This window comes from Heptranchias perlo, unplaced genomic scaffold (genome assembly GCF_035084215.1).
Source record: "Heptranchias perlo isolate sHepPer1 unplaced genomic scaffold, sHepPer1.hap1 HAP1_SCAFFOLD_90, whole genome shotgun sequence".
Classification (NCBI taxonomy): Eukaryota; Metazoa; Chordata; class Chondrichthyes; order Hexanchiformes; family Hexanchidae; genus Heptranchias; species Heptranchias perlo.
This window is the reverse complement of record NW_027139940.1, coordinates 2,298,374-2,311,094: the sequence shown is the minus strand read 5'-3', so window position 1 is coordinate 2,311,094 and position 12,721 is coordinate 2,298,374. Positions and strand designations below refer to the sequence as shown.

General features: G+C 42.6%; 1 protein-coding gene across 1 annotated transcript; it reads right to left on the bottom strand.

Annotated features, from left to right (window-relative positions):
* Positions 1 to 7,458: 7,458 nt before the first annotated feature.
* On the bottom strand, positions 7,459 to 12,458 carry LOC137319850 (probable G-protein coupled receptor 139). The gene is made up of 2 exons (XM_067981765.1): positions 12,353 to 12,458; positions 7,459 to 8,357 (listed from the first exon to the last, which is right to left on the bottom strand). Exons 1-2 carry the CDS (start codon positions 12,456 to 12,458, stop codon positions 7,459 to 7,461), a joined length of 1,005 nt encoding a protein of 334 aa, XP_067837866.1.
* Between the last annotated feature and the right edge of the window lie 263 nt (positions 12,459 to 12,721).

Genomic DNA, 12,721 nt, shown 5'->3' with positions numbered 1-12,721 from the left:
CAACCTTATTTATCTATTCTGCCACCTTCAGGGATCTGTGCACATGCACTCCAAGGTCTCTAACTTTCTCCACCCTCTCAATATATTCCCTTTTACAGCGTGTTCCCTATTACTGTTTGCCCTCCCGAAGTGCATTACCTCACACTCCTCCGTGTTGAACTGCTTTTGCCACTTTTCTGCCCGCTCCACCAACTCATTGATATCTTCTTGGACTCTGCAGTTATCCTCTTCACTACCAACTGCACGGCCAATTTTTGTGTCATCCGCAAATTTGCCAATCATGCCCACCACATTCAAGTCTAAATCATTAATATATACCACAATCAGCAAGGGACCAAACACTGAGCACTGTGGCACACCACTGGAAACGGATTTCTATTCGCAAAGACATCCATCGAATTTTACCCTTTGCTTCCTGTTACTGAGCCAATTTTGGATCCAATTCGCCACATTTCCCAGTATCCCATGGGCTTTTTTCCTTTCTGACCAGTCTGCCATGTGAGACCTTGTCAAATGCCTTGCTAAAATCCAGGTAGACAGCATCCACTGCACTACTCTCATCAATCCTCCTTGTCACTTCCTCAAAGAATTCATGCAGATTTGGAAGGCATGACCTTCCCTGAACAAACCCATGCTGACTATCCCTGATTAAACCATTCCTTTCTGCTTTAACTTGCCCTGTATACTTCAAGACACCCAGGGGGCTCTAAATTTGGCACTGCCACAATTTTTGTTTGAGGGGACATGCCTGCATTGTACCCGTAGAATTTCGCTTTTCGTGCCTCCCACTGACCTGCCACTGATTACTACTCAAGTAATTGTGTCCAGTCCACTTCTGACAAATCACCTTAGTTCTCTAAATTTGCCTTCCCACAATTTAAAACGTTTACTCCTGATTTAACTCTGCCCCTTTCCATAATAATGCTAAAACTAACTGAATTGTTGTAACATTCCCCAATATGGTCACACACTGTCACTTCACCCACTTGCCCATCTTCATTTCCCAGGACTAAATCTAGAATTGCATCCCATCTTATTGGGCTTGTCACGTATTGGCTAAAAAATATTCCTCGACACCGATTATGAATTTTGGGCCCTCTGTGCCCCTCACACTCTTTGAATCCCAGTTGATGTTAGGGTAGTTGAAGTCCCCTGCTATTATTGCCCTCTTATTAGAAATTTGCTTGCATATTTGTTCTTCCATCTCCCTTTCGCCATTGGTGGGTCTACAGTACACTCCTGGGAGGGTGACTGCAACTTCCTTATTTCTCAGATCAACCCACATGGCATGGATTGATGATCCATTTCGCATATCATCACTTCTCACAACTGGAATTGATTCTTTAACCAATATTGTTACCCCACCCCCTCCATTTTTATCACCCACTCTATCCTGCCTGAAAAACTCTATATCCAGGGAAAGTGAGCCGCCAATTATCCCCCTCTTTATGCCAAGTTTCCGTTATAGCAAAGATACCATGCTGCCGTGTGCTTATCTGTGCCCTTAGCTCATCAGCTTTGTTTGTAATACTCCTTGCATTGAAGTATATACCCTGTAACCCCGTCAAATTCCTGTGCTGAACACTATTTAACCTTTGCTTCTTTTGCCTTTCCGAGTCGCTAAAAACGTCACCAACTGCTTTTCGACTTCCCTTCTCCTGGTCTGAATTTCTCCTATCTGTACCTGCCCTTTGGTTCCCAAACCTTTTGCCATACTAGTTTAAACCCTCCCCAACACAACTAGCAAATGCCCCCGCGAGGATATTGGTCCCGGTTCTGCTTGGCTGCAACCCGTCCAGCTTCTACAGGTCCCGCCTTTCCCAGAATCGGACCCAGTGATTCAGGAATTAAAACCCCTCTCTCGTACACCAACTCTCAAGCCACATCATCCTCCAATACAATTTAAATATCTGCACAGTGAGACAGAGAGTTTGAAGAGACAGAGACGCTCACATGCCATCTTACAATACATTTTGAATACCCGCACAGTGAGAAAGAGAGTTTAATGCAACAGAGACACTCACAGAGTCCTTCAATACACTTTAAAAATCACGGCAGTGAGACAGGGCCTTTAAAGATAAAAACAATCACACTTCATCCTCCAATACACTTGAACTACCTGCAGAGTGAGACAGAGAGTTTAAAGATAGACACAATACACATTAAATGCCTGAACAGTGAGACAGAGAGATTAAAGGTACAGAGACACTCACACCATCATCCTCCAATACACTTTAAATACCTGCAAAGTGAGACAGAGAGTTTAAAGATACACACAAACGCACATCATTCTACAATTCACTTCAACTATCTGCACAGTGAGACAGAGAGTTTAATGCTGCAGAGACACTCACACAGTCCTCCAATACACTTTCAATACCATGGCAGTGAGATGGGGCCATTAAAGATAAGCACAATCACAGATCATCCCCCAATACAATTTAAATACCTGCACATTGAAACATAGAGGTTAAACATACAGGGACACTCACATCATCCTCCAATACACTTTAAATACCTGCACAGTGAGACAGAGATTATAAAGATACACACATTTACACATCATCCTCCGATACACTTGAAATACCTGCACATTGAGACAGAGAGGTTCAACATTCAAGGACACTCACATCATCCTCCAATACACTTTAAATACATGAACAATGTGACAGAGAGTTCAAATATACAGAGGCACTCACACCGTCCTCCAAAACACTGTCATTACCTGCACAGTGCGACAGAGAGTTAAAAGATACACACAATTAAACATCATCCTCCAATACGCTTTAAATACCTGTACAGTGAGACAGAGAGTTTAAAGAGACACCCAATCACACATCATTCTACAATTCACTTCAACTATCTTCACTGTGAGACAGCGAGTTTAAAGTTACAGAGACACTCACACACCGTCTTACAATACATTCAGAACACCTGCACAGTGAGACACAGAGTTTAATGCTACAGAGACACTCACACAGTTCTCCAATACACTTTAAATACCATGGCAGTGAGACAGGGTCATTAAAGATCCGCACAATCACACATCATCCTCCAATACACTTGAAATACCTGCACATTTAGACAGTGAGGTCAAACATACAGGGACACTCACATCATCCTCCAATGCACTTGAAATACCCGCACAGTGAAACAGAGCGTTTAAAGATACAGAGACAACCAAAAGATCCCCAAACACATTTTAAATACCACGGCAGTGAGACAGTACCTTTAATGATGCACACACTCCTACATCATTCTACAAAACACTTTAAATACCTGCACAGTGAGTCAGGGCGTTTAAAATACAGAAACACTCACACGGTCCTCCAAAACACTTCAAGTATCTGCACAGTGAGAGTTTAAAGACACACACAATTACATATCATTGTCCAATACACTTTAAATACCTGTACCGTGAGACATAGAGTTTAAAGATAGAGAGACAGTCACCCCGTCCTCCAATACACTTGAAATACCTGCAATGTGTGAGAGAGAGTTTAAAGATACAGAGACAGTCACCCCGTCCTCCAATACACTTGAAATACCTGCAATGTGAGAGAGAGAGTTTAAAGATACAGAGACAGTCACCCCGTCCTCCAATACACTTGAAATACCTGCAATGTGTGAGAGAGAGTTTAAAGATACAGAGACAGTCACCCCGTCCTCCAATACACTTGAAATATCTGCACAGTGAGAAAGAGAGTTTAATGACACAGAGGCTCTCATACTGTCCTCTAATACACTTCAAATACTTGCACAGTGAGACAGAGAGTTTGAAGATACAGAGACACTCACACGGTCCTCCAATAAACTTTAAATACCAGGGCAGTGAGATAGGGCGTTTCAAGATACAGAGATACTCACACCATCCTGCAATACAATTTAAATGCCTGCACAGGGAGACAGAGAGTTTAAAGATACACACAATCACACATCATTCTCCAATACACTTTAAACACCTGCACAGTGAGACAACGAGTTTAAACATACTGACACAAACACACACCATCATCTCAGCCCCAGGACAACGCTGCAGGAGTCCCTCATGGCAGTGTCCTCGGCCCAAACATCATCAGTTGCTTCATTAATGAACTTCCCTCCATCATAAGATCAGTAGTGGGGATGTTTGCTGAAGATTGCATTGTGTTCAGTTCCATTCGCAACTATCAGATAATGAAGCAGTCCGTGCCCGCATGCAACAACACCTGCACAGCATCCAGTCTTGGTCTGATAAGTGGCAAGTAATATTCGCACCAGACAATTGCAAGTCAATGACACTCTCCAGCAGGAGACCGTCTAATCACCTCCCCTTGACACTGAACGGCATTACCATGGCCGAATCCTCACCATTAACATCCTGGGTGTCACCATTGAGCAGAAACTTAACTGGACCAGCCATATAAATACTGTGGCTACAAGAACAGGTCAAAGGCTGGGTATTCTGCGGAGAGTGACTCACCTCCTGACTCCCCAAAGCATTTCCACCATTTACGAGGCACAAGTCAGGAGTGTGATGGAATACTCTCCACTTGCCTGGATGAATGCAGCTCCAACAAAACTCAAGAAGCACGACACCATCCAGGACAAAGCAGTCCGCTTGATTGGCACCCCATCCACCACCCTAAACATTCACTCCCTCCACCACCGACGCACTGTGGCTGCTGAGTGTGCCATTTACAATATGCGCTGCAGAAACTCGCCAGGGCTTCTTCGACAGCACCTCCCAAACCCGCGTCCTCTACCATCGAGAAGGAGAAGGGCAGCAGGCACATGGGAACAACATCAACTGCACGTCCCCCTCCAAGGCATACACCTTCCCGACTTGGAAATATATCGCCATTCCTTCATCGTCGCTGGGTCAAAATCCTGGAACTCCCTTCCTAACAGCACTGTGGGAGAACCGTCACCACACGGACTGCAGCGGTTCAAGAAGGCGGCTCACCACCACCTTCTCAAGGGCAATTCGGGATGGGAAATAAATGTTTTCCTTTCCAGCGACGCCTGCATCCCATGAACGAATAAAAAAAACGCGTCGACACCTGGAGAGGCTGGGATTGTCCTCCTTCGAGAAGAGAAGGTTAAGGGGAGATTTGATGGAGTTGTTCAAAATCATGAAAGGTTTTGATAAAGTTAATAAGGAGAAACCGTTTCCAGTGGCAGAAGTGTCGGTCACCAGAGGACACAGTTTGGTAAAAGAACCAAAGGCGATATTAGGAAACATGTTTTTATGCAGAGTGTTGTAATGATCTGGAATGTAGTGTCTGAAGGGGCGGTAGAAGCAGGTTTAATAATAACTTCCAAAGTGAATTTGATAAACACTTGAGGGCAATTCATGCACAGAGCTATGCGGAAAGAGCAGGGGAATGGAACTATTAGGCGAGCACTTTCAGTGAGCTGGCACAGGCGTGATGGGTCGAAGGGACTCCTTCTGTGCTGTACCGTGCTGTGATACTATGAAACTATGATGTTCAGACCCCTTCCTCTACTTTACAGGTTGTCCAGCTCAGTTCACTGACTGCTTCTTATTATCTAATTTGGCTCGGTTCCTCGTTCTCTCTTTTCCCGTATGAACTGCATCTATTCCGGTTTACTCACATGTTCAATCCCCGAACGTGCTCAATCACTCTCTTGTTTATACTTGCAAAGTGGGCCCTCTGCCGAAGTTTCAGAGTACACATGGCCTACTGCAGCACGCTTTGGAGATACCAAATCAATGGCTTCCCTCTTGGATCAGTCCCAGCATTTATCCTTTTTCATCTGTACATAATCTCCCTGAGACCAGATTGCGGAAATTAATTTCTGCTGATAACGTGCCTTGTCACTGAAACTAGTGAGTTTTCTACCCTGTAAACTACACTCAGTGATGGTATGAAACGCATGGCAGAGAACTGTCTGAAATGACGTGCTCATCCGAGTATTCCAAGGACTGTGAGCTCCATCTTACATTTTCTCTCTGCTCTCCTCTCTCCTGAACTCATTATAAACTTTGGTCAACGTTTGAAAATTGCAAAATTGAACCCAAGGAATCAAAGAGCGGAGGCAGCACGGAAACTAAATTGGCGAAGTGACAGGAAACAGAGAGTTGTGGTGAACTGTTGTTTTCCCTGGAGGTCGGTGTTTGGGGATGTTCCCCAGGGGTTAGTATTCGGACCACTGATTTTTTGATACATATTAAAAACTTGAACTTGGGTGTACAGGGCACAATTTCAAATTGCAGATGACACAAAACTTGGACGTGCAGTAAACATTGAGGAGGATAGTGATAAACTTCAAGAGGATATACACAGGCTGGTGCAACGGACGCACACATGGCAGCTGAAATTGAACGCAGAGATATGCGAGGTGATTACATTTTGGCAGGAAGAATGAGGAGAGGCAATACAAACTAAATGTTACAATTCTAAAGGGGTGCAGGAGCAGAGACCTGAGGTTCCATGGACACAAATCTTTGAAGGTGGCATGACTGGCTGTGAAAGTATTAAATAAAGCATACTTGGCTTTATAAATCGAGGTATAGAGTATAGAGTATAAAAGCAAGTAACTTATGCTAAACCTTCATAAAACACTGGTTCGGCCATAACTTGAGTATTGTGTCCAATTCTGGGCACTGTAGTTTAGGGAGGATGTGAAGTCCTGAGAGAGGGTGCAGAAAAGATTTCCGAGAATAGTTCCAGGGATGAGCGACTTCAGTTATGTGGATAGACTGGAGAAGCTGTGGTTGTTCGCCTTAGAGCAGGGAAGGTTAAGAGGAGATTTGATAGAAAGCTTTTAAAATCATGAAGTTTCTCGACAACGGAAATAATAAGAAACTGTTACCATTGGTGACGGGTCGAGAACCAGACTCCACAGAGAGAAGGTGTTTGGCAAAAGAACGAAAGACGTCATGAGTAAGAACTTTTTAACACAGCGAGTAATTGTGAACGAGATTACGCTGCCTGGAAGGTTGTTGGAAGCAGATTCAATCGTGACTTTCAAAAAGGAATCTGGAAAATAATTGAAGGGAAAACACTTGAACGGCCTCAGGGAAATAGCGGGGCAATGGGACGAACTGGATTGGTCTTACAAAGAGCTGGCACCGGCTCGATGGGCACAATGCCCTCCTTCTGTGCTGTAACCATTCAACGAGTCTATGATTCTATGACTCTCCGATAATTACAAACTTCTTCCTGGAATATCGAACATTGTTCATTTGTAATCGCAGAGAGCGCAGTGGTTGGTTTGGACAAACAAACAGACCACATTTCAAAAAACAATTCTGCAGAATATGGATGAAGATGAAAAGGCTCCTTCATTGTCCACGCCTCGTTACCTGGAAAGATGAAGGTGGACATTTTGTGGGTTGTATATACAGTAACCACAGTGCGTCATTTTGTGAGAAAGGATGTTCAAGGGAGAGGATAAATCGAATAGCGTCCAAGAAAGAATCAAATGTCAGGAAGTCTTCCTTTCTGTAAATTATTTAATTAATCTGACAATTACAATGAATGGATATTTCACCACATTCTTCAACTGCTCTCTGAATTTAGTCTGCGTTATTGCATAAATACAGGTGTTTGTGCAACAGCTCAGAAGCTGAAGCATGAATCCCATTTCTTGTACGAATGTGGGGAGATATACAGAGGAATACCCCATCAAAAACATTCGCTCAGAAACTACAAACACCAGAAACAGCGCCCATAACAGGATAAAATTCCCCGAGATAACAAACAGTAAAATGATGGAGTTCCTGCGGTTCTCCATCTCTGGGTCACTGGCACTCTCCCTATTGCTGTGACCCCGGAGTCTCCTGCGGGCTCTATTGGCCACTAAAATGTGTCTGACAGTTAAAGTGTTGAGCAGCAAAATCAGAACAAATGGGACAACCGGAGTGAGAAGATAATGAAAAAATTCAATGCCTGTCCACATCTGCGAGAATAGAGCATCGCTTGTCACACCACAGAACCAGGGGCTATTGGATAAAATATAATCACCGTAATAGAAAAAGTACCAAAAAATGTTCTTTAAACAGAACAGCACAGGCACTGTTCCTAAAACCACAGCCGCCGTTTTCTCGGTGCAATATTTGGTTTTCAGCTTCTGGCTACAAATGGCCACAAATCGATCGAAGGTGAAAGTGACGGTGAACCAGACAGAACAGTCCGTGACTGCATAAAGCAGGACAGCGTGAATATTGCACACGTCAAAGTGGTATAGAAAAGTGAATTCTGAACGATAAGTAATGGGGATCTGCCTCGATATCAGATCAGTGATAATGACCAGTAGATCCGCAGCTGCCATGGCCACCAGGTAACGAGTGACACATTTGGAGAGTCCGCACTTTCCACGAGACAGGACAATGATCGTCATTAAGTTAACTGCAATTCAGCGGAAGACAAGCAAATTATAGTAAACTCTCAGAACAAAGGCGCCCGTTTGACAGAAATAATCATAGAAACACAGTATTATAGAATCATAAAATCATAGCGTCTCAGGAACACTGAATCATCGAATCATAGATTCCAGAAGCACAGAATGAGGCACTTCGGCCCATCGTGCTCCTGCCAGCTCTCTGAATGAGCAATCCTGCAATGACCGCTCTTCACTTTCCACATAATTCTGCATTTTTTTCTTTACAGGTATATTTCCAATTGACTATTGTATCTTAATTAAATGTGATTCATCTACGTTCTCTCATTGCACCAGTAATATTTTTGTTAAATAGTGAAAACCAAGTCAATGTCTGGTGTCGTCCGATTCCATGGAGTCCATGCAGGATCATTTGACAGCGCTGATCAAATCAATAGTAGCAACATTCTAAGGAAGCTCTTTATTAGTTTGATGGGCGTGCTCAGAATTGGACTGTGATATTTGGGCAAGAGAAAACTTTCTATGGGAGAAACAGACCAGAGGGTCAAAGATCTATCAATGTGAAACAAACAAGACAAATATTTCCAGAATTAAAAGGAGCGACGAAGTCGTAAACACATCGCAACCACACCCAGACGTAATTATGGGATTCAGAACGGTTGCTATGTAAAGTGACAGTGGACATGAGGCAGGGACAGGAGAGAAACTATTAAGGACTTTCAGTTGATCGTTTACAGTAACTTCACCAGTGATGGAATAATTAGTAAAATCCGAACCTACACATCCAGTGTGGGCAATGTGCAAATTTTAATTAATTTCAAAGACCGACTGTCCAGTTATATTTCAACGAACGTTTCCAAGAATGATCAGTTATTTCAAACAGTCTAACAACATTAAAACATTAATGATCTGAACACAGGAGCAGCGCTGGGCTTCTGGGTTTTAACTGTTGGTGATCATGAAATAGTTTCACGAATTGAAACAGGGAATGTGGGAGAATAAATTATCAAATGAATTTATGATTCATCGCAGTCCAGTAAGATTCGCGTGGTTACATATCCACATAATAAATACGAAAAAATGAAATGAACTCAGTTGTATTGCGGAATAGCAGGAGATGGTAGAAAATCAGCATGAGAGTCGCTGATAGATCCTTTGAACCGTGTCAGACTGGTCTGGGACTAAATGGTTATTTCACAGCAATGATTGGAGATAGATCCACTGCAATATAATAAAATGAAGAATTGATTCTGATACATGTTGCACTTGCATTTCTTCCCTCACTATCCTGGGGCAGTGACACTGGTGCAGTGAGGGAGATGGGGAGAAGTGAGGCAGCTGACGGGAACTGAATCATTCCTCCCACAACCTGAACCACATGGAGCTGGAGTTAAAGGTCCCTGGCAAACTCATGCTGAGAATTTGTGAACTGACACAGGTTTCAGTGGAAACTAAAGACAATAATCTGATGAAGGCAGGGAATCGTTCAGTGAAATTGCTGATTTTAGAACCTCAAAGAGTTATTGAACCACGTGGAGAAAACAGGAGCAAATAAGGGCGGAGTATTCATTCAGCTGATTCCAGTGAATGGGTGACTGTCGAATAAACGCAGCGAGGAAGCTCGAGTATTGTATCAAACACAGGAAGAGGAGCGCGGTAATATACTAAAAACCCAAAAGGAGCGCATAATTATACCAAATACAGTAAGGGGAGCACTGTATCATACCAAAGAGAGTAGGAGGCGCGCAATGTTATACCAAACAAAGTAAGAGGAGCGCCGTATTATACCAATCATCGCAAAGAGGAGCGTCATATTATATCTAACACAGTAAGATGAGTGTTCTGAATGTAACAGTGAGCTGGATGTCATGATGTACATTACAAGACCAGTGTTGCTGTGTTGCATTGGTCACAGAATCAATAACTGGAAATAAAGGCTTACCATGAACCCCAAAAGCGGCGACGAGGGGATAGTAAATAACAAGATCATTAATACAGTGAAACATGGTTTTTAGAATTAATAACCAGACATAAAATCTTACCAGGAACACCAACAGCAGCGAGGATGGGATAGTAAATCTTTTGGAGATCGTTAAGGGTCCAGAGTATCAGATATTTTATTATCAAGAACGAATCCATTCGTTCAGTTTGTTGGTGGACTGATGATTCCAGTTGATGCTGGAGGCGATGGTCTCCTCACACATTGAGATGCGATGATGAATTAAACGCCGTATTTATTGTAGAGAAAACCTCTCCTGGGAGAATTGTATTCCATGGTGACGGATTTTAATCATGTCATTGAACAAACAGGTTACACTAACCACTGTTACACTAACAATTTTCACAGGCATTGCAGAAAGGTATAATCCAGCGCTAAGATGATCAGAATATAATCTTGGTAACTTTTAAAAGAACAGAACGTGAATGTGAAAGTCACGGTCTTGCAGCAATTATACCAAGTGACACGTTAGAATTACTAGATGATCAAAGACCGAGGTCCATCTCGTACACCTTCTACCATCCTGATACAACGATAATGGTGTTGATTACCAATCATAACAATTAATCTCCATCAATTAGACAACAACAGACACAGAAATAACACGAGGAAAACCCCAGTGGTGGAGAGCTTTGGGACCCATCGGTCCAAAGTCACCCTTTGAGCCTAAATATGCTACACTTACCGCATGTCATGTCTCAAATTATTCTTACATTGCACACCAAAACACTATTTTAAGATTTAAATCTATCAAATTAACATTTGAATGAATCAATACTGACTGCTTCACCGTCTCCATCGTGCATCTGTTCCATAGAGGTATCACTCACACACTGAAATATTATTTCTGCAGTTTAGTTTTGAATTCACCACCCTCCAAGCACAGGCCATGTCCTCTGATACTATGGTTCTGGAAAGGTGCAATACCTTCTCATGGTCCACATTATCTAGTCCATTTAGAATCCTAAAAACTGGAATCAAAGAAACTCTCAACCTTTTCTGCTCCAGTGAGAACATATACAATTTACATAAACGCTCCTCAGAACTGAATCCCTCCATCCGCTCACTCATTCTGCTTGATCTCCACTGTATCCATTCATCAGCTGCAGTATAACTTTTCCTACTGTGGCGACCAGTACTGCAAACAATGTTCTAATTGAGGTCGCAGTAATGATTTATGAAATGACAGGGTGACCTCACCATTTCAGCTCAATGTTGACCTTTAAATCCATCCCAACAGTTATATTATTCAATGTCACCGAGCATTTTAGCGACAGCTTCAATTTATTGTCAATCAGGGCTGACAGATCCCTTTCATTTTCCATGCTTATTATTCATCGTACATTGATAGAATCACAGAATGACAAAGCACAGGATGCAATTTGCCCCATCGTGCTGTGCTGTCTCTTTGTCAGAGCTATTCAATTAGTCCCAGTAATCTGCTATTTCCCCATAGCCCTGCAAAATTGTCTACTTCCAGTATTTATCCAATTCCCTTTTGAAAGTTATTATTGACTCTGCTTCTACCATTCCAGTTCATAACAAATAACTGCGGATTTTTTTTCCTCAAGTCACATCTGGTTCTTTTGTCAATTACCATAAATTTCTGTCTTCTGCTTAACAACCATTCTGCCATTGGGAAGAGTTTCACATTATTTACTCGACCAAAACTCTTCATTATTTTGAACAGCTCTCTCAAATCTCCCCTTAATCTTATCTGCTCCGAGGAGAACAAGCTCAGATTTTCCAGACTCACCACGAAAGACTACCTCATAACTGGTACCATTCCAGTAAATCTTCTCTGCACCCTCTCCAAGGCCATGTTATAATTCCTAGGGTATGGTGCTCAGAATTTGAAACAATGCTGCAGCTGGGGCCCAACAGGTCCTTTGTAAAATTTTAGCAAAACTTTCTTGCTTTAGCACTCTATGCCTCTATTTATAAAGCCAAAGATCTCGTGTGTTTTTTAACAGCCTTCTCAACTTGTCCTGCCAAGACTTGTACAGGTATACCATTTCACTAATCTGACGATATCGTCCTCAAATCTGTCACTATCTTCCTCACTGTTCACCACACTTCCGAGTTTCCTGTCATCTACAAACTTAGACATTTTCGGAAAATAGGAACAGGAGTAGGCCATTCAGCTCCTCGTGCCTGCTCCGCCTTTTGATAAGACCATGGCTGATCTGTGATCTAACTCCATAGACCTGCCTTTGGCCCATATCCCTTAATACCTTTGGTTGCCAAAAAGCTATCGATCTCAGATTTAAATTTAGCAATTGAGCTAGTATCAATTGCCGTTTGCAGAAGAGAGTTGCACACTTCAACCACCCTTTGTGTGTAGAAATGTTTTCTAAACTCACTCCTGAAAGG

Excerpts from the sequence above, each read along its gene's own strand:
- LOC137319850 (XM_067981765.1), bottom strand. The coding sequence starts at position 12,458 with ATGTCTAAGTTTGTAGATGACAGGAAACTCGGAAGTGTGGTGAACAGT. Across the intron at positions 8,358-12,352 it reads ATTAGTGAAATGGTATACCT|TTAACTTAATGACGATCATT; the intron begins GTACAAGTCTTG and ends GCTGAATTGCAG.